This window comes from Lissotriton vulgaris, chromosome 11 (assembly GCF_964263255.1).
Source record: "Lissotriton vulgaris chromosome 11, aLisVul1.2, whole genome shotgun sequence".
Lineage (NCBI taxonomy): Eukaryota > Metazoa > Chordata > Amphibia > Caudata > Salamandridae > Lissotriton > Lissotriton vulgaris.
The window spans coordinates 887,130,022-887,152,424 of record NC_141699.1 but is presented as its reverse complement, the minus strand read 5'-3'; the positions used below and the strand labels follow the sequence as shown (position 1 = coordinate 887,152,424).

General features: G+C 44.3%; 1 protein-coding gene across 1 annotated transcript in view; it reads left to right on the top strand.

Annotated features, from left to right (window-relative positions):
- The window catches only part of RAB11FIP1 (RAB11 family interacting protein 1), a 70,330-nt gene that overhangs the window by 19,305 nt on the left and 28,622 nt on the right, over positions 1–22,403 (top strand). The window contains exon 2 of the mRNA XM_086944034.1: positions 21,904–22,343. Within this exon, the coding sequence (XP_086800160.1) occupies positions 21,904–22,343 (440 nt within the window). The remainder of the gene's footprint in view (positions 1–21,903; positions 22,344–22,403) is intronic.

The window sequence follows — 22,403 nt, the reverse complement described above, 5'->3', positions numbered from 1 at the left end:
CCAATTTGCGTTGCCTTGCTACTCTATGGTATATAGAGAGTATTTTAGACTGCCTGTTTCAAACAGTATTTTGTTGTATAAAGGGATACATTCACAAACAAAACTGAACATTATGTACCATGTGCCAGTGCGTCACAGTCTGTGCTACTAAAGTGCCACCCACCTGCCATGACAATGTTATGCAATCAGCAAAGAACACATTTAAATACTTTACTGAAAGTGAGAGAAAAGGAAAATTGGCTTTGTGTCTACAGCCGACGCCCGACCTATTGGCTCTGTCAGTCCTTGTTTGGTTTCTTCTTGTTACTGGGAGTTTGAGTATGCTGAATATAATGTTCTATTAGATTCTCCTCCTAAGCGGTTTCTTGGATCTGGCTCAGTGGTACTCATTTGATCAACTTCTGCAGGCTGAGTGGACTTGTTGGGAAGTGTACCTGTACTCGCACTGTTCAACACTGGCTCCTGGAGTAGATCCACTCACCGAGTCGCCACCCAGACTTATGATTACTATTATAGTTTTTAGGTGCTCAAACTATTGCCATATGAGCGATCTCTGGCACAAGGCATGTGATTGTGAGGGACACTCAACTTAATGGGAAAGTGTTGATAGAACCGCAGTGCTCTTGGCTCTAGTTGGCAAGTTAGCCACTGGGCCACACCGCTGCTCCTGGGTCCATCAGGCGAGGCTTCTGGTGCAGCACCTGGGAGGGGCGTCGGTCATGTGTTTGGAACAATAGTTTGAGCTATTACTTGGCCATTGTTGTCACTCCCTACGAGTCTGTAGATTCTATGGCTTCTTCCATTTGCAAGCATAAGGCAGACAATTGGCTTATTTTATTCAAATGGATCAGATTCTGGGGTATTTACATAAATGGGACCCTTTAGTGAAGGCGGATTCATTACAGCTTATAAAGAATTCTTGTGGAGGGTATACATGGCTCAAGCTCCTATGTGGCTATGGCCCAGTAAAGATGACTTGTGACTAGGCTTCGAATACATATATGCTGGTTCATTGTGAGTACCAGGAAACGGCATCCAATTCAAGCAACCCTGACATTAGCACATTCCCGCTTGGGCACTGTGATTCATTGCAGCTTGCTCTGCTGGGAATTCCAGTCAACGCCTATCTTTGAAAGATAAAGTTTGGAGGAGGTTGACCTGCTGGCCTGTGGTGCAATTTAATTATTTTTTGTCTATTGAGAGAACAAAAATCCAGCTCAAGTAAGGGCAGTTCTGTCTCCAGTGGTCCTCTGATGTCCTGTGGGAGTGAACTCCAAGCAGATGTTGGGAAATTAACATTACTGGGCATTTTTCTGCTCTGATGCACCGACTGAACTCTTGTGAGTAAGCGCTGGTAAATTTGGGAGGCGCTCATGCCCACTTAAATCTGGCAGTGCAAGAATTGAGGATTAAGCCCATTTGCTGTGCGCCTGTCCAGCCATAACCCAAAGGAGACCATATCTAAAGGCGATTTTTATCAACCAGAACATTCGCTCAAGCAGCGATAAGCTGGCTGGAGGGCTCGTCCTGTATCCTGTCTTGCCGAGGAGTCAAATTCATGAGATTAGTGTACAGCTGCCTGTTGCAAGCGGATGATCTTTAATCGTTTTTGCATGTAACATATCCCTATACTTTTAATTTGATGGTACATAATTTTAACTTTCCTGCTGTAACCTGATTTAAAACATAGTTTTAGAATGATTGATTTTTATAATACATTTTTATACACTCGAAATGTACGGGAATCAGAGTACAGATGCAATTATGATCGCTTGCATAATGACACTCCCAGCTGTTTGTGTAGATTAAGTTCACTTATTTTATGTAGAAGGGGGGAGTATTGTGGTGGTCTTAATTAATCAAACAAACATTAAACTTGAGGATTAAGCCAGGCGTCTTTATAGTTTTGCAATGCTTGTTTCCGTGTGGTAACACAAAGTTTTGTTCATCGTACACATTTCAGAGATGATAGGCCTAAGATAACTTCTTAAGTCTTTGACCAGAAAGATGGCTGCCCCACCCACCCAGTAGGTTTGTGGGCTGAGCACTCACCAAGACTCCTGGAAGTTGGGAGTCCACACCAGGGCTCGCTCAGTGGATCATTCTTCCCAGGTGGATTTAAGTGAGGGCCATTGTCCCGGGTAATGACTATACAAGCTCCTAGAGCTAATTTGATATGGTTAGTGGGATAGAAATATAACCATTAATGTATTATTTTTAGCTGGAATTGAAAGCGAACTTCTAAAACTTTGCCGGGCCCCCAGAGGGCTGAGAATTCGCAGCCTATTCACCACTAGACTTGACACAGACCCTGAATTCTACAAGCCAGGCACAGCACCTTTGAAGGAATCAAGGGAAGAGTCTGTTAGTATTTTTAGATCTCCACCGGGCCCTTCAGCACTACAGATGGCCTTGTCCCACTGAGACGCAAGGAGTCTGACTCCTTACTTCCCTTACTTCCCATGCTTTACATTTTTTTCTTTAGTTCTCTTAATTACAGATGGGCCTCTTCAATTCGAGTCCAGTCATGTGTAATTTACATCTCAGTCACTCCGACAGTTGTCTTAAGTATCTGCTTCCACCATCCCCTGAAAAAAGTAGATGCCCATATGCTGGCCCACCAAGGAACCACGAACTCCAGACTCTACGCTTATTCGTCTCGCACAAAGTGATCTCCCTCTTCCACAATGCTGCAGCATAGCTGGTAATAAAGCAGAAATCCTATTCAGAGTCCACCATAACCACTATATTCCTCTCCATACTCCGATCACCTTAAGGTTTCCTACCTCGACCAGAAATAAATATGAGGAACGGTATTAAGTAATCTCCACAACCTGCACTGTTGTATCCTTTACGCACCTCTAGCGAAAGCCTTCCAGGACTACAAAATTGCTTCGTCTCAAAAAACAAGCTGGTGCTTTGCAATTCAGTGACCCCCTCGTACGGAAGCAAACCCTATGACCTTCAATGTCACAACCCCTTTAGCCATCAGAGAAAAATCCCAGAGCTATCCTTTTTTTTGATCATTGGTCACACTTGCTCCACATAGAAGCGTCCTGAGGCAGTGCAGTTCGTCCAGCAGTGTTGTACGATCCTTCATGTTCGGTGGCAAAAGCAGTGCTTTAAATGGGCCGGTACTTTCCGGTACGGAGTACCAGCACTTTTTTATTTTGAGGAGAGTACCGGCACTTCTCAAAAGAAATGCAATGCCTTTAATTGTAGCGTACCGGCACTTTTCAGAAACAAGCAGGTACTCAGGAACTGAGTACCTTCACTTTTATGTTTCCATTTCAAGCACTGGGCAAAAGCCTTTTATTGTGGCACCAGAGGGCGAATCTGTTGCTGGTGGGTGCTGTATTGTATCCCTGGCTAGTGTTCTGTGTTATTGCAGAGGCGCTTGCGTTCCATCGTGTTTTTCTCTTGCCTGCTGCTCCTGTTAATTGCCGTCCTCTCCTCCCTCTGGACCTAATCAACTTTTGCCTTGACTTGCCTATTCCATCGGCTTACTGATCTATTTTTTTTTCCTTTCGAAACTGCTTAGTGAAACTAGGAAAAGTATTGTGGCAAACAGTTTTAATTTCCATTACATCGTGAGTGTTGTGGCTTTTTTTTCTGATCAGAAACCAGGCTTTTCTGGTCTCCCTAAAGCACAGCCAGCCCCCTCCCTCTCTTTGCTCAAATGTATGGATTTAGTTTGACGAGGCTATTTTTGTTTTAACCTAACTCCTGTCAGATATTTGAAGAAAATGATGGCCTGCTCATCTAAACACAAATGGGTGTCTGGGGGGTGGTGGTTAAAAGAAGCCTCCCTCCTTCTCTGCAGCCATTGACCAACCTCCTCCAACATCGCTAATACATCTGATACGCTATTGTAGAGGTAAACCCGGGGCTGCCGGAGTAAAGCGTTCTCAAAGGGTTTTACCCATTCGGCTTCGATGAGGAAATAGGTTGGTAAACAAGTGCTTATATTCTCCAGGGTAGAAGTCTTTATAGACTGACGTTGTGTGTCACTTTTCTTCTTTTTAGGTACAATTAAAAAATATTACTATCTCACATGAACTCCCTTTTATTCAATTGAATGGGATTTCTCTATTAAAGGAGGTCTCTCACTTGTGTTGGAGTCTGCACGAATCAATGTAAGACTCCCGAATGGGACACTGTGGCTTGTTTTATGAAAATCTTGCACATTCATGCCTCCACCATGCTTTCGAGATTATTATTCAAGTTAGGTGTTTATAGGTACTGTTAAAAAAAAAAAAAAATACAAATATTGTACTGGGGGGGGGGGGGGTGTTTGTGTTTTTTTTTATTATTCTGTACACTATAAATCTAAAATGGCTTTAAGGAGCTTCATGAGGCTCCATTTCACACAATTTTTGATTTTCCCCAAAATATCCAGTCCTCTAAAATGTTTCCATTCATATCCCTCTCATAAGTTTGATATACCCTATACCGCATTAATATGTGCTCTGCATATTATGAATATGTGTTGCCCGTCTTCCGGTCGGTTAGCCATGCGCCTGTTTCACCTCCATTCCCATCCTTGCACAGCACATTCCTTATGTTTGCCTCCGTTTTCATTCATCTTATTTAGTTTTCTACACTTGATGTACAATCCTCAAAAGAAGACCGGCTATTGGCGAGAACTTTGAGGGTGCATTTGAAGTGATGCCAAAAGGGTAGACCATGAAGGATAACCGTGAGCTGTTCTGTTTTAAATCTTGTGCTGCCTGCTGTAGCACTCTACACCCACCACCCACTCTGCCATATTTAAACTCTATTATTACTCTTCTGTCTCTGCTGAAGATCATTTATTTCATTGAGGTGTAGCCTATGGGCATTTTTAGCTGTGTGTCAAAAGACCTATTGTGGACAGTACCAATGCTTAGTGGGCTTTAAGCCAGTCCTCTGCTTACCATTGGTTGTCTTTGTCGGTCTCATTTGCTTTCTTATTCAATGGATTTCCTTCTTGTTTGTCTCTCTTCATTGCTATACGTTTGACTGGATGTCTGCCACTGCGCCCATTTAGGGAACTACTATTTGTTTTTTCTTTCACCCCCCCCCTAGTGTCCATACACCATGAGTCTAAGCTGCCATAGCATTGTGACACATGTGGGCATGTGTGATGCCTACACGTCATAATGCTCCCCCACTCATTTGTTACTCCCACTGAAGGATGATGGGGTACTTGTACCAACCTTCCTTTATAGAACAATTCTCTTCAGCTCCCTCACTAGCTTGTCTCGTTACTTGACCCCTATTTATAGAGCTGCAAGCACAGTAGCTCAAAACTAGGAGATGCTAGTCTTTGTGGGTTAAAGGGAAGAGGATGCTGTAATTCGTGAAAACTTTACCCTGTTGCTGGCTGCAGACTCTTTCTGTAGTCTGCTGTTGCTGTACTCTTGTCACAGTGTGCCTGTGCTTTGTATTCTAAAGTCAGAATAATGTACTCCAGTAAAAATCGCACCGCTCCCACGGTTGCTTTAACCAATAGCGATAAAATAGGTAGATATTTGAGGAACAAGTTTTTATCTGGGGAAAATCCCATTACGCATAAGCTGGAGCTGATGTTACTTCATATTTTTTTTCTTTTAGTATTCTCTTCAGCTTTTATGTTTCAGAGGTTTCAGTAGATCGATTGTGTTTCAAATGTTTGTTGTTCCTCCTGCTTGCTGTTTAAATAAGTCCAAGTGGGTTGTTATTGGATGTGGCTTCTCTGTGCAGAATTCCCCTTGTGCCTCATACAGGTGCAGGACTTCATGCATATCTTCACTAGTCTGCAGAAGTGAGCTACTGCAGGGGAGAGGTGTTAAGGGTAAAGGACCAGGACTCGAAGGAAAGGCTTGAGGATGACCACCGTCAAGGTCGACTCTTTTCTGTCCACTTTATGCTTACTAAAGGCTGCCATGTGCCTTGGAAAATTACTTCCATCCTTAAACTGAGGCAGTGTCATTCAAGGTTTCTTCAGGGAACAGCATTTGGGTTACATTTTTTTGTGTGTAATACTTTGCCACAAGGTAGTGGAGTGCACAGGTACAGATAGGTGCACTTAAGTCTGATCGGCTGAGCTAAGCTTTAGTAGATGTCCTGGCAGAAAGGTATGTTCTTGGGCATCTTCGTAACGTCATTGGTGACACTATCCTCTTAACTTACTGGGGAGATTATATTGTAGCTGTCTTGTACAAACATTTGCTTATGTCAGTTGTAATTTTTTCATCGTCAATGATCCAAGTAAACCTTTTGAGGTGCAGTAGGTGAAGTTTCCAGAGATAGCTGGATCTATTTCCAGAAACTCCTTGCATTCTACTCGGTGTAGATTAACGTCAATTCCCTGCTTTAAGGATAACAAATATAAGTGGATAACTTTAATACTAGTAATTACTTTTCCTATTGCTATTTATTCATAGCTTATTAAAGTTCCTTGAAGGGTGTCCGATTTATAATTCCATAAAAAACGAGGCCATATGAGGTAAAATTCAACCTACTTTTCAGTTTGCAAGAATTGTGCTCCTTATCTACAGAATCCTTGTCTAAACGTCCACAGAATCACAATATGTGTTGAAATTTGCGACTGAAGACAACCAGGCTTGGAGAAAAGAAATAAGTCTGCAGTAGCCTGTTTGTCGCATTTTTTCAGTTATCAATTTTGCCTGGTCGTAAATTGCTATTGTATTTCTCAGATGCAGTCAACACGTGAGTGAGCCTGGCTGGCTAGGTCGTCTGTTTTGTACCAGTGGCTTTAGAGAGCACATGTTAGTACACTTGCTGGCACATTCCTCTGGTATTCAGGTTGTGGAAGTGTAGCAGTTTTACATAATTTTTTCAGATAATCCTCCTCTGCTTTCACAGCGCGTGGTACTCTTTGGTATGTGGCAGTGGAATGACACACCTATGTTTCTGATGTTTTAATTGATGCGAAACTCTGTAAAGTTTTTTAAATTTATTTTGGGAAGCTTAATGATGGGAGTTGTTGATGAATCACAAAAGCTCTTTGTATTGGAAATGTTGCCCTTGCCAGCAAACATAGCTAAGGAGTTTAGCAGCTAGCCAAACCCCAGACGTAATGACAGTATGAAGTCTTCTCTTGCAATAATGTTTGTGACTAGCTCCAGGAAGCACTTGCAGCCAGATTCATCAAACTAAAATCGGCTCGCAAAGGGCCAGATTCTGAGAATCTGGCCCTTTTGCGAGCGCTATTTTTGCATTTGGATTCAACATCCCAAATGCAAAAATCGCAATTCTAGAAATCGTTAAATTGCGATTAATTGCATTTAAGGAATCTCAATTTGAGATTCCTTAAATGCAATTCATGAACCATTTTAAAATTGCGAATTCGCAATCTGGGGCCGCTATTTACCGCGAAGTCTAAGTACGTGGCAAATAGCAAAAACTTTGAAAAATGCACTAAAGTGCATTTTTCAAAGTTTCATGTTGCGCATGCACATGCCCTAAGGACATGTGTGTGCGCAACATATGTCCACACATCAATTTCAGGGGTGCAACAGGGTGTCCTCTGGACACCCCTGCACCCTTGAAATTGCAATCTCAATTTGCGAATCGCTAATTGCGATTAGCAAATTGAGATGGTCTTCCCATTCATTCCTATGGGCCTCGAGGCCCATAGGAATGAATGAGGAGATATTCCTTAAGTGCGACTCGCAATTTGCGAGTCGCAATTAAGGAATTATTAGAAATCGCTATTTTAAGTGATTTCTTGATGAATAGCATTTTGCTATTCCTTAATAGCGAATCGGTATTTTTCACTATTAAGGAATCACAAAATGTGTTCTTGATGAATCGGGGGGTTGGTCAGACACTTCCAGGAAGAGGCCTGGGAGGGCAATGGTAAAGCTGTTGATCACTCAACACGTGTGGTTAATAGTGTGAATATGGTGGGTGGATTGCTACTATCAACTATAACTTATTATTAGACCTGTCCTGTTTTTGACTGTGTGCTGACTTTTGTTTTTGCTGGCTTTGGGATTCTGAGCACTTGACCATTGCTGACCAGTGCTCAGTGTCTAAAACTTGATGGTAATTGGCTTCTCCATGATTGGCAGATTTGATTTACAGGTAAGAATCTAGCATAGTGTGCCCTGAGCTGGTAACTCAAATGCTACTAGTGAGCCTCAGGGCTCGTAAAATCCCCAAAATTGTAGTAGTCCTGCAGGTTTAGTACCTTGAAAAATCTCCTCGACCTAACTGTAACCTACTTGACCTCAGTCTCTGAAAGCGGAGCAAATGTGACAAGATAACAATATTAAAAGGCATCTTTATTGCTCATTCACTTTGTGAGCAATAAAAATGCCTTTAAATCTTATCTTGTCACATTTGATCCATTTTCAGAGACCGAGGACAAAAGCTAGTTTGTCTAACTGCACGCCAGAAAGGGCGAGTAGGACCTAAAAACAGCTCGCCCTCATTAAATTTAGCTCGAAATGCGAGTGGTCAAGTGGATTTTTCGAGCCCTGAGCCTGTAGCACTGATTGTGCCACCCACATGAGTAAACTCTCAAACCTGTCTCCGACATGTCATCGTAGCACCTGTGGGGACAGTTTTAAACTGCCATTGTGATCTGGCAAGTGCACCCACTTGCTAAGCCCAAACCTTCCTTTTAATATATGTAAGGCGGCATTCCTAAGGGAGTCCCTTGGTAGCCCCATACACCGGGTACAGTTTATTGAAGAGGTAGTTTCAGTAATAAAGGAGAGGTACCCTTTGTGTAGAGTCAAGGGAATTAGGGCGATAGACCAAATAAGTTGAAAGGTTCCCTGGACAATTTTCTAACTTGACCTGTGTTTAAAGTATAACACACCTAATTTATGTATCACAATCAAATATTTATTTAAAATATTTTTACACCATAAATTAAAAAGCACACTAAATCCTAACAAGTAGAGTAGCTGTGCTGTACAGTACATTTACAAACCATTCCACATTTAAAATATAATTAATAAACAATTATGACCAGCATAATTGGCACGACAGACTGAAAAGTATGATTACAAATGATCACTACAGTTTGTACATCCTAGATTACATGTAACCACAACACTTGTAAACACTTCAAATCAATTAATGTTTTACAAAGGTGTTATTGCTAGGATTATTCGAAGTTGAGCGTTGATGTGCTTCGATGGGTTACATTATTATCACCATCTTTTTCAAGACCATGTCATTTGTCTGTCACAGAAGGGATTTTCCTTCTCCCCTTATGTCTGCAGAGTGAGCTTGTGGTGTAAGGAGCCCCTTGTATTTCTCTTCTTTTAATTTCAATGGGGGACCCAGGTTTTCTTTAACGGGGTATTATTCTATTTTCTCCGCTATGTCAAATTCTTGCCTCATGTAGTCCGGTTGCACAACAGAATTAGGCGAGAAAGCTGGGCATTTGGCAGTTATCTGACGCCACGAGCCTTCTGACATTCACTACAAAAGTATTCCGAAGATTAACGGAACATTCTGAATAAGAAAGGAAGTGGATAGTCAAATCAAAAGATTTTACTTGATTTTATCAAACCTCCGGAACTCCACGCTGCAGGGGCTTTATACATGAGGCAAGAATTCCCTTCTGTGACAGACAAATGACATGATCTTGAAAAAGATGGTGAAAATAATGTAACCCATCGAAACGCGTCGACGCTCAACTTCCTATAATCCTAGCAATAACACCTTTGTAAAACATTAATTGATTTGAAGTGTTTACAGGTGTTGTGATTACATGTAATCTAGGATGTACAAACTGTAGTGATCATTTGTAATCATACTTTTCAGTCTGTCATGCCAATTATGCTGGTCATTGTTTATTAATTGTATTTTAAATGTGGAATTGTTTGTAAATGTACTGTACAGCACAGCTACTCTACTTGTTAGGATTTCATGTGCTTTTAATTTATGGTGTAAAAAACTTTTTAATAAATATTTGATTGTGATACATAAATTAGGTGTGTTATACTATAAACACAGGTCAAGTTAGAAAATTGTCCAGGGAACCTTTCAACTTATTGAAGAGCTAGGACATATACTTATGAGTTTCACATGTCCCGGGAGTGACAAACTGCTAAACTCCGTTTTCACTACAGCAAGGTCGGTCTGTCCCCTATGTTGGCATTGGAGCTGCCTGGTAACTTCCTACCAGTGTATCTTCAATTGGAAATAGATAGAAAATTGGAGTTTGGTGTCACCGGACTCACCTTTTTAAAAACATATCTTTTAATGAAGGTGGTTTTCAGGATCGCAGGTATGAAAATGCAACTTTAGAAAATCTGCATTTTCTCACTTAACCCTTCTGTGCCTCTTCTGTTTCTAGAATTCACATCTGGGTTGGGTGACAGTTGGGCTTTGTGAATTCATTCTAGACAGTCCCACACAAAGGGAGCTGGGGTGTGCCTGCATGTCCTGATGGCCCATCACCCGGCTGATGAGCCTTCCTGAGCTAGATTGGTAGGAGGAGCGGACACTTGCACCTGAATAGGGCTGTGCCTGTCCGAAACCAAGAAGTCTCCATCCCTTCTAGTGTCTCGAGCAAGTGCCAGGAAGGGCAGGGTCTTGGGCACTACAACCACCTTTCTTCCTACTTCAAAGGTTAGAATAAGTACATGGAACTCTTACACCATATACTCTGAACACTTCTACACTGAGGACATTCTACCAGGAAAAAGAGCTGTTGTGCTGTCAGGAGGGACTGCCACTTTGCTTTTTACTTTGCTGTGTTGGCCTGCTGCTTCTGTCCCGTGAGTGAGAGGACCGGACTTGGCTTTCTACATCCTGCTTTCTAAAGTTTCTCCAGGGTCTTGAGTTGAGCTTGCCTCCTGTCAGAAGTCTTAGGGCCATCAAAGACTTCACCTGTAGTACCTGGGCTCATCTGCTGAGAACCCTGCTTGACCAGTGGTGTTAATTCAAGTTCCTGGGCCCTTGGAAGTGAGCTTTCATGGTACAAGAAGAAACCGATGCCAAGCAACTTCGGAACCAGCGCCTGTTGGCAATTCTGATGCCAAGCTGCTGCCTGCACCGAAGCTGTGGTCCCTACTCGACGCAAAAACCATGACCTAAAATTACAACGCAGGCTCTGACGACGCTGCTGCGCCCCAGAAGAACTGGCTCAGCAGGAGTCCCGAGCACCATGACACCAACGTCTGTAATGCACCGCTCCGACTCGGACGCTGGAGCTGCAGTCCAGTGGTTTGACCTCAACACCATGAAATAGAGTCCTTGCGGCTTGACCCCCCCCCCCCAGCGTAATCCTCGATACCACACAGCAGTAAGAAAACAAAGTATTGCATCTGCAACAAATGCATCCCCTCCCCTGCGCCTCATCATTCCTGTGAGTTAGCAACTCCACTACCTTTCACTGTCTCCAGGAATCAGCACCTCACTTGCTACAGTACGTCTCACCTCCTTTGTGCAGCGCACCATCCCCGAGTGCCAACGTGCCTAGGACCCTGCACAGCATTAAGGAACTGATGCATCACCTACTTTTGCTACACTTCTCCTCCCCTGCACCTCATCATCGTATTTTGACATATCCAAGGTACTGTGCTGGGGTCTGCCCAACTCCTGTATCCGGGTCATTACCTTGTGGTCGGATTTAACTTGTGGCTTTGTCCTGGTTATTCGTGACCTGATAGCCCCAGTCGGAGCTATAGTCTCTGAAGAGCTAGAACTTTGCTTAATTTTAAACTTTATTTTTGGTGTTTTGGTCTGGTTTATTCAGATAAATGTTGCTATTTTTCTAAACTGATATAGAGGACCTTTGTGGTGTTTTTACTGTGTTAATGTGTGCGTGTACACATACTTTACACATTGCCTCTGGGGAGAAGCCTGACTGCTCTTGCTAAGCTACCAAAGTGGGTGAGCAGGGGTTATTCTAAGTGTGTACCTTACTTACCCTGACTAGAGCGAGTGTCCCTACTTGAAGAGGGTAAAAACCACTGCCAACTAGAGACCCCAGTTTTAACAATGCTGCCATCCACCACTTATTCTGTAACTTTAATCTCAAACTTGGGGTGGACTAGAGGGAGAGGAGGTTCTTCTAAATGGTATGGATTGCCAGCGGAAAAAAAAACCTGAAGCGTTGACATCAGAAATGTATCTATGAAAGTAAGGGGTTCATCTAATGAACAGAATATTCAATGGACCGCCACTTTCAGCCACTCGACTATGGTTCAGTTGAAGTACTCTATTCATCCAGAACATGCTGTGCGTAGTTGGGCTGCTAATTTGTAGCTTGACCTAAAGCGGTGCTCTCTCACACACCTTGTAAAAAGAGGTTGGTTGTCAAAGTTTTTTAATGTATTCGGTTTCTCCAACACTGTGGACCACCTCATGTTTAGGGTGACAACCCTTGTCTTGTTGTTCATTTCTTGCGTCAATTATGTGACCCCCCCCCTGGTTCTAACCCTAGTCCAGTATGCACTAGTTGGTTGGTTCTAAGAACTGTTTTTCAATGAGTGTGCGGTTTTGAGACTTATGTAGGGCCTCCTTTGTTAGGTATGTTGGCTTTAGGATCTACATCATGGTTATGCATGTTGGGTTTGGGTATTATCATTCTATATTTGTAAGAGCAGACTGTAGCCTCTAGTAATTCCATGGTGCACGTGGTTCGTCCTAAATTCTGCAGCAATACAGCTAGGTTTGCGTTTTCGCTGTCGACCTCACAGCCATCATCTTGTGCTTGGTTGGTGTTTAGTCGTCTGAAGTAGAATCCTTCCTCCAGCCTGTATCCTGGAGTGCTAGCCCTCGAGTTAAACAGACTGGGCTAGTCTCTAACAAATGACGTACTTCCTATGTGGGCACAAAGCTGACGAATCTTTCCACTCTGTGCGCAGTTTGTTTTACCTTTTTATTTTTTTGACCGTGCTGTAGAGAAATTGCGTCCCTTTCTCTCATGGCCGCCCCCATGTTGTATAATCTGGGGTGTGTTCGCATACACGGCTGGTGTCCTTGCAGTTTCACCTCGTCACTCCCTCGGCCCTCATTCGGCACACATTGTTTTACAGGTGTGCCCTTGGCACCTAGCAGTCAGCGCTGTATTGTTGGAGAGTACAGGACGTCCATTGGCCCCTGGTTTTAAAACGAGTCAGGCAGAACCTTGCAGATGTAAATCCTTCACTGTGGGCCAAGCGGAAAAACAACACAAAGGGCTCCTGGCCCTGTGCAACAAGTCTGCAAGCTCTTAATAGGATCGCAACGTGGCGCTGGATCTTAACCATTCATCTTGAAAACTCAATCAAAATGAGATTACGTTTTGGTATTTTCTGTGCAGATCATTTAGAAAAAAAACATGTAAGCATGATGCCAAATCATGAACCCTACGACTGCACTGTGGCCCTCACCTTGCTCTAATGTACTACCTCACTACTAGGTTATGATTTGTGCTAGGATTAGTTTGCAACTGGACACATTTCCTGATGTCTTTTAACAGCTCTCTTCTTTCTGGGCGGCAAAGTCAAGCTCAGATTGGATGGACAAACGTTTTATTTGTCTGTCTTTCCAGAGCATTCAGTATTACTGCCCACCATTTCTCTTTAAGGCCAATCCTGACTGCTCCTCCAGTCAATCTTTTTGGATGTATGTTCGGCCCTCCAACACACTGCTTGTCGTACTAGGGCACCTATTTATCCTAATGCAAGGTCTCTCTCTCTCTCTCTGGCCCTCTGTCTCTCTCTCTCTGGCCCTCTCTCTCTCTGGCCCTCTGTCTCTCTCTCTCTCTGGCCCTCTGTCTCTCTCTCTCTGGCCCTCTGTCTCTCTCTCTCTGGCCCTCTGTCTGTGTCTCTCTCTGGCCTTCTGTCTCTCTCTCTCTCTGGCCCTCTGTCTCGCTCTCTGGCCCTCTGTCTCTCTCTCTCTCTCTGGCCCTCTGTCTCGCTCTCTCTCTCTCTCTCTCTGGCCCTCTGTCTCTCTCTCTCTCGCCCTCTCGCCCCCTCTCTCTCTCTCTCTCTCTCTCTCTCTCTCTCTCTCTGGCCCTCTGTCTCTCTCTCTGGCCCTCTGTCTCTCTCTCTGGCCCTCTGTCTCTCTCTCTGGCCCTCTGTCTCTCTCTCTGGCCCTCTGTCTCTGTGTCTCCCTCATTTCCCCCCCCCCTCCATCTCCTCTCTCCCTCCTGCCCCTGCTTGACAGCTTATCCCTGTAATTTCTGCTCCTAGTTTTCGCTGCCTCAGACACGAGGACTCTGCTCCCTTAATACTGGCCTGTACAGCTGGCATGTGAGATTATCTTGATGTTACACTTATATTCTCCCTGAAATCGTGGCTTGCATGCTTAGTTTTGGCTCCTGTAAAGAGTGTAGGTGTTTATATATACTTGTATGTGTGTATATATGTGTGTGTGTATATATATATATATATATATATAGTGCCAAGCAGATAGTGAAAACGAGGTATCTCGTGCTGTTGAAAAATGGCCAAAGGTACCTTAGTTGTGGCATCTTTTCCAATATATGTGGATCGCCTCAAGGGTAGACCCGCTTTAAAAAATTGTTTTATATGTATAATATATATTTTACCTTTTTTTAACGAGTTATAGTTGCCTCAAGGGAGACCTCTATTACAGGAAAATGGACTGGGACGGTTCCAATCTCTGGCTTTTAGGTCCCCAGAACCTCTCCCCTCCCCTCACACTTCTACCTTGTATACCTGTTCTAGCTACCGAATAGAGCAGTAGCAGATCTGTTTTGTTATTCAACCTTCCCAACAATAAGAACGTGCGTGCAGTTGCAGAGAGCTCGGGTTTCTGTTGACGGTGACTGTCGGCAGAAGTCCCTCCGCTGTGACATTCTAAAGTTAATTAGGACAGTGCGCACTAAAGGTTGGGTGTGTCTGCTGGTAGAGTGGGGCGTCCAGGTAGGAGGCATTCTTCTTCCGAGCCGTGTCTGACGCACGTGTTGGATGGAGCACCTACGTCAGGTGGAAGCCATCACTGCGCACAGAAATCACACGATGCTCCCTGGGGGAGATTCTTGGCCCTGGCGGAGGATTAGTGGTCTTGTGCAAAGCATGCTCGCCTGTGCACTGCCAAGAGGTGTTTGTTTTCATGAGTGCTTGCGGTCTTTCCATTCTACGCTCTACGTGCAGTTCTTTGATGGTAGATCAAGAGAGCTAAAAATACTTTGAATTCATAAAACGTGCTTAAGTGAGGGTGTATGGAGGCACCTGATGTCTGCTGTATTTTGTAGGTAAAACCTGGGTGTTGTGCCTGTGTGGTCTGTGTATGAGGTACGTCTGTTAGTCCTTCAGGGGAGTGCCAGAGTTGTGTGCCTGGACTCACAGGGCCTGTGTTCTTAGTTCTGAGTGGGGTGCAGGTCCTTCAGCATCACCCTCTCTCCACCGCCCCCGGACCCTCAATTGGTGTCGGCAGGCACTGCTTTTGCACCGGAGGGCCTTGATGATGGAAGGGGGTTACCTATGCTGGCAGGACAGTCGTCCAGGGCTAGAAGTGCCAATAATACCAGAGTACTTGTTTCCAGTCCAGGGAGGACCTAGCTTGGCTGTTCCCAGGGGAAAATGGGTCAAGACTGTTTCACACATGGCTGGCACCAGAACTGGGGTGACGTGGCGAGCAAAATAAAGATGGATTAAACCCAGATCTTTGACTGGAGGTAAGTGTTTGAAAAGTTTCAACACTCCATGTTATTTTGTGAAGTTGCTGTGTGCACCCTAAGTGGAGAAGGGTATGCCTAGTTGTGGGTCCCTTGCTCGCTGTACCACTGGATTCAAGCTAACTTGGCTTATGAGGGGTGATACCCCTTAAACCAGGCCCAGAATACTCGTTTCTGGTCCATGGAGGCCCTAGACTTGAATGTTCCCATGGGGAGCAGGGTCAAGACTGATTTACATATGGCTGGGTCCAGAATTCGGGTGACAGCAAGCAAAATAAAGATGGATTAAACTCCGATCTTTGACTGGAGGTGTGTGTTTGAATAGTTTCAACTTTCTGTCTTTCATGGTATTTTGTGAAGTTGCTATATTCACCCTAAGTGTATAAGGGCATGCCTAGTTGTGGGTCCCTTGCTGAGGAACCTCAAGACTCTTCGGACTACTTGAGACAATAAGTGGGTATTCACATAAAGGATTACTGCTATAGGGCCACTAACCCGAGCTTAACTCTGTATGGAAGTGGGGACACCTCAGATGGTGTATGAAGGTAGGACTTCTCCTAGTTCCCCAGTAGATGACAAAAGATTATCCAGCTAATTGTGACATTGTGGAGTTGTGACGGTCCCATCACCAGATCACACTTTACTTGCCTAGTTGCCCGCCAGCCGCAAGCATTACGGAACATGGTGGGATCCCATTATTTACAGCATAGATAGTATTGCCCTAATCCTCTGGTAAATTAGGCAACGGGACACCAGTTTCAAGATGTTCTGAGTTCATTAAGGCTAGGGTGAATCTGTAGGGAGTGGACCCGATTGTTTTCCCTGTGCTAGCTGCAGTCACCTGATATTTCATTGTCCTATAAACTGCTGGGTGGAGGTTTCATCTACGTGCGTGGATGCAGTATCACACCAGTGTGGACGTGCTCAGATGAAATGGCTCTGAAGTGTTTTGTCAGTGTCTGTATGTAGAACACAAAGGTTGTGTTAAGGCTATAAGGTCTGTTCTGGAAACAACTCTGATGGCAAACATGTGCCACATTATGTGCTGTTCTCTAGAGTGCCCGGGCAGCTCGTGGATGCCTCTGCACATCTTTCCATGAGGGACCTGCTCGTTGGCTTTACACCTTAACCACATTCCATTGTGACTTTTTCCAGCATCCTGTGTGTGTGTGTGTGTGTGTGTGGTTTTTTTTTTTTTTTTATTCCACACCGTTTTCTTTCAGTGCATACCAATGTCACCTGGCTCACTTGTTTACTTCAAACTAAAACCTTAAGTTCTTGCCTGGCGCAGCTATGCATTTCCCAACCTAAATTTTGAGGAGTTATTTAGGTAACGTGAAACTCTGCTTTTTTTTTTTTTACCCCAAGTATAGTGGGCCAGGCAGGCTATATATCAGCGTTCACAAGGAAAGCGCCACACTAGAGGTATGATGGAGGGGACTTTGCACCCCAGAGTGGGTAATGACTATCCTTAAAGGATTACTGTCCGATGTTCCTCTGACACTAACTGACCATGTCCAGTTGGCTTAAGAATACATTACCATTGGAAAGTTGTGCACTCCTCTGGGATCACATCTCCGGTGAGAATTTAGGATTCCAGGATGTCTTTCGCATTGCTTTAGGTAGTTTGACCCCATGTACAGTCTCTGATGCATGGGACCCGAAAGCCCTGGGCCGTACTGTTTCTGTCCTGTGGTACACGTCGGAGCAATATTGTGTCCCTTACTGAGTTAGGCGTCTGTGTTCTCGTTGACTGCGACAAGAAGCAGTGTTTTGGTGAGCTTGAGAATAATATGTTTCGGTATTTTTATCAAATTAAATATCATTATTCAGAAACAGCGCTGTTGGTTTCATACATTCACTTTTCTCCTCCAAGCTCCGACAGATCTAGTTGAAGCAAACTCTTTGTTTGCACTCCAGAAGGACATCTTGTCCTTTGGGATTGTGTTCTTTACAATGGACCCTCTCTTTGCTGGAGGTTGTTGTTTTCTGTATTTTTAATTGTGCTCCTCCGTATTGAGGGATTGAGACCGAGGCCCACAGTCGCTGGGCTCCTCCATAATATGGTCAGAGCTGTTGGGCGCTATATCGCTAATCATCCATCCTCTTAGGATCGTACCCTACGCAGGCCTGATCGGTAGGTACTGTGTTTAGGCTGGAAAGGCCTGGACTTTATAGGTCAGTAGATGCGTCTCTAGGCCTGTTGGAGAGGTCACTGGTTTCCACCATGGAGAGGAGCAGGCCTGAGAGGCACTGACATTCCTCACTGTAAGTACAGCATAACCAATCGACTACCGCAATTAAAAGAACAAAATGGGCACTGTGTCCTTCGTTCCACCCTTTCATGCGGATAATGTTCACCCAGATCCATAGTGGCGTGGACAGCTCCTGCTTTCTCAAGAAGGGTGTGAGCTGCGTTACATACCTCTCCTCTGACACCCACATCACCCTGAATAACTTAAGCCAACTTGTGTAATAAACGTGACAAATATTTACCAGAAGAAAAAGTTATTCATCTGTTATTGACGTTGCTTCTGCACAAAGTGTTTATTACTGTCTGCAGCCTCATATAAAACCATGGGGTACAAATACTGCGTAAAATGCGTGCGGATACAAAAAAGCGCTTTGGGACCATACAGATTGATTGTGGGAATGTGCTGGACAAATCTTCCTATAACATTATTCCTCCGACATACGTTCTATTGTAATGTTCTTGAAGGGCCTAAGCTGCAGAGCCTGGTTACCACACACGGCTTCCTTCCATTTCATGTGGGTCCTTCTTCCGTGTACCTGGCCACGTGCGGATGTCATGGAGTTACCTAACCTGGTGATCCACTGCAGTCACCATGTGCTTTGTAGTCATGGGGAGACCGGGGGAGGGCTGGGGGCTCACGGTTCCACTTCCTCCTTGGGTTTCGGTGAACGCCCCTGAATGCTAAGATCTGGTCACTTGGTTCCTGTGGCAGGGTTGGGCCAGCGCCAATGTTTGCCTTCACTAAACGGCTGTTATCGTTAAGATAAAGTCTGACATTCCCTGAGCCCTGGCCCTAGAACAGCACCGTGACCGGGGTCAGATGTTCACCCCGCCCCTCCTGCCCCGGCCGAAACTATCAGGGCCGTGGGAGAGCGATGCAACAATTCCTCCATACGGGTTAGTCCAATATGAACTCCAACCTGGGGAGTTTAACGTTCATTGGCTAGGAAGAGATAAATAAGTCGGGGGAGAAGATGTCACTTTAGGACAGAGATGCCGGTTTCGGAACTGGGGCACTACGGTAGAGTCTCGGCTTCAGCTCCACATCATGTGATTCTAGGCACGTCACATAATCTCACTGTACCTAAAAAGAAAACTAAACGTGACCCAGTATAATGGAGCTGGCGCTTGTGCAAAGCGCTCCCAATACCTTCGGCTTGAGCTCGTGTTACACATAACTCTCAAAATTAAAAATGATTAGATTAATGCGCTTATCGTTTAAAACCAAATGCCTCCTAATGTTTGACACGCAATTTGGGTAAATGTTAGCAAGTGAGCAGTTTTCAAGAACACTCTTTGCACTCGAGTTAGGCCTTGAAAGCATCCGGTCTATCACTGAAGATTGCGAGCGCCTCTTAGCTGTTGGTAGGTATGCAGTGCCACGTAGCTGCCCTGTGGCTTATTCCTAGGAGTGCCTGTGGGGGCCCACGTGCAGTGTGCGCGCACTGGAGTAACAGTGCGAGGAAGTTGTAGTTTTGTGGAAGCCCCGCTCACTTGACAAACTCAAAGGCTGCAGTAGGGTATGGCAGCCTTCATGCTCATGCTGGGTGTCCTTTCATGTGCCTGCCAGACCTTCCAATAGCGCTTTCCGCCACAATATTGCACTTTTTGATAGCGTTTCTGAATACAGATGCTGCGTTTTGTGTATGAAGACCTGCATAAATGTCACGATCTTAATCCACCATCCGATTCGATGGTTCTTTAGTTAATCGACCTTTATTTAAAGAAAAATCCGAGTCCCCTACAGCCTCGCCTACTTAAAATTTGTGATCTGTAAGCTGTATACATACCCCTATTGCAGCGTCATTACAGAGTTTCGCTGGGGATAATGTGATGTGACTGTGTTCTGCATTTGTAGTCTGTAACTCAGTTCTTCGAGTCATAATGGTGATATTCCAGTAATGGGGGCTTAAGTGCTTTCACTACATCCTCTGAGCTGAAGGCAGTTTGGCTGCATACCCATTATGTTTTGAAGTGCACGTTTTCAGTTTGTGCCATCATTGTAATTGTCCCAGCCCCTGAAGTTCTGTTACGTGTAACATTTACAAACCCAGGTCTGTAAAAGTCAAAGTCTGCATCTAAAAATGGCACGAGTTTGACCGGTAGCAATAATGCTGCTGTGTCACACGTGTAAAAGATCAGTGAGTACCTGTATTACTGGATCCTGTAATCTACAATACTGGATCATCCGGTCTCCTCCAGTTTGTCTCTTGATACATAGAATGATCTGTAGAGATTGTTACATTGGCACAAACTTGGGTAAATGCAGCTGATTAGGGACACTGATCTTTTCGTGCATTCTAAAAGGTTTCCAGCTTTACACTGGCTTGTTGCAGTGGCTGGTTCTTTTGAGTTTGGTGACTGCTTTGCTACATAGGGCTTGCTGAGTGGTAGATTCAATCTTTTGCTTTATTAGACATTTTCCTTGCCCGCCTCAAAGGCTTTTACATCTTGAGTGAGCAAGATTGCAAAAATCTCAAACACAATATAGTTTGAGGCCTTGTAAGCACGCTCTGGTCTACAGCAAACCTATAACTGAGCTCCCCACATCATGAAAAGTGTCTAGCTTGGCCTATTCCTTCCAGAAGTTCACTATGCCGATCTCGGTAGCCAAGTGAGGGCACTAGATTCATCTGATAATGAACCAGTGTTGGTGTACTTGTTTCGGAGCCAACAATGTAACTTTTATACACCAAAGATTCTTCCATTGCCTCGACTAAGATTTGATGAACTGCCCACATTACTTCCCATAGTATCTGGCATCCCACAGCCTACAAACTTGGCTTGATAGTGTTTTAAACCCAACCTTTCCTCTGTAGCTGTATGATTACCAAAGACTCGTTTTGACGTCCTTCGCTACAGGGTGCTCCAGCAAATAATCTAATGAAGGAAGCCTTCACTGGTGCTAAGACCCACATCTTGGTGTTCAGCAACATAGACTGAACTTGTTGGTTTGATCTGCAAAACCCTTATTACATCACACAAAAGAAAGGGGTATGGCTAGTTTGCTATAAACAGCTAGAATAAACAATACACAGCTGTTATCAACCAATTGGTTAAAGTCCTACTGGTGCTGGTCGTCCAGTAAGTCTGATACAGTCCATTTGCAGATTTTCCTGGGTGACTTTCTTCATGGATACCATATATCAGTGCTGTCTCCAGCCAGACTTATTGTGGATATAAGGGCCTGGGCATCTGAGTCCTGTGGATCGGATGAGGGAATATTCAGAAGGACATGATCACCAGATTGCAAAGTCCTTGAAGAAAATATCTCCTAGTTCCATATATGCATATCCAATAGGGTTAGCTCCAGAGGGGGTAATGGTGGCAGTAGTGTAGGTGCCAGAAAAATATGTGATTAACTGAAGTCAAGGTGACGTCCATGTAGTGCTCGACTCGCCAATATGATGGATGATGGGAACACCAATATATCAATGCCATCCTTGCAAATTACATTCTGAAAATTGAACTGAAACTTTGTGCACCTTTTATTTTAGAAAGTATCTTTCTCGCACCCGCCCTTCCTCTCTGAGGTAACTTTAGCTAGGAAATAATGACCCCCCCCCTTTGCTGCACAGTGTAAGGCTTTAATGAAGGAATTCTTCGAAATCTGGGTGCAGGAAGAGCTCTGGCTCTGCAGTAACCACTTGAAGGCGGTCTCCTTGTCCTGTTTTGTCGCTTGCAGCGTTGGTGCTCCATTAAGATGGTGTAGTCCTGATTTCTCGCTTACTTAGAAATAAATAAAGCTGGTGCTAATAAGTTTCTTGGCACATACACCAAATTCAGGGTATTAGTGCAGCAGGTGGTTTTCTCTACATTATTCCAAACTATTGTTGTACTGGCACATGCGGTGAGACATGGTAAAGAGATACATGGGACGGAGGGTTGCACATACAGGGTCCTTGGTTTCAGGAGATTTTAAAGCCATTAAACACCAGTTTGACCACACATAACATTGTTTGGATTAGGAGATCTGGTTAATAGCTTTTCTTTCAACATGGATCTTTTAGAGATTGGTAAGGTTTTTTGTTTTCCCTAATCCATTATTTCTTTCTGCTTGTAGGTGGTATAAGCTGCAATCCAAACCTGGCAAGAAAGAGAAGGAACGCGGTGAGCTTGAAATTGATGTCCAGTTCATGAGAAACAATATGACTGCCAGCATGTTCGACCTGTCCATGAAGGAAAAGTCCCGCTCACCATTTGGGAAACTGAAGGACAAAATTAAAGGCAAGCGCCACGATGGCTTCCCCGATACAGCCTCTGCCATAGTGCCAAGCTTCACTCAGCCTGGGGCAGACAGTGATGAGGAGGCTCCTGAGAAAGTGACCAAGAAGAAATCCAAACTGAAGAATTTGTTCTCCAAGCCTGGGCTGCAAAAGTCCCCACTGTCACAATCCATGTCTGTTTTGCCTTCCTTCCAGCCAGCACCGCCATCTGAGAGAACTGTCCTCAAGCCCAGGGACTTCTCTTCTGATTTTAATGATGTGCCTTTGTCTTCTGATGGTGAGTCAAACCAGTCAGGAAATGTGGAGATCTTTTGGGTGTTTGCATAATGTGAACCAT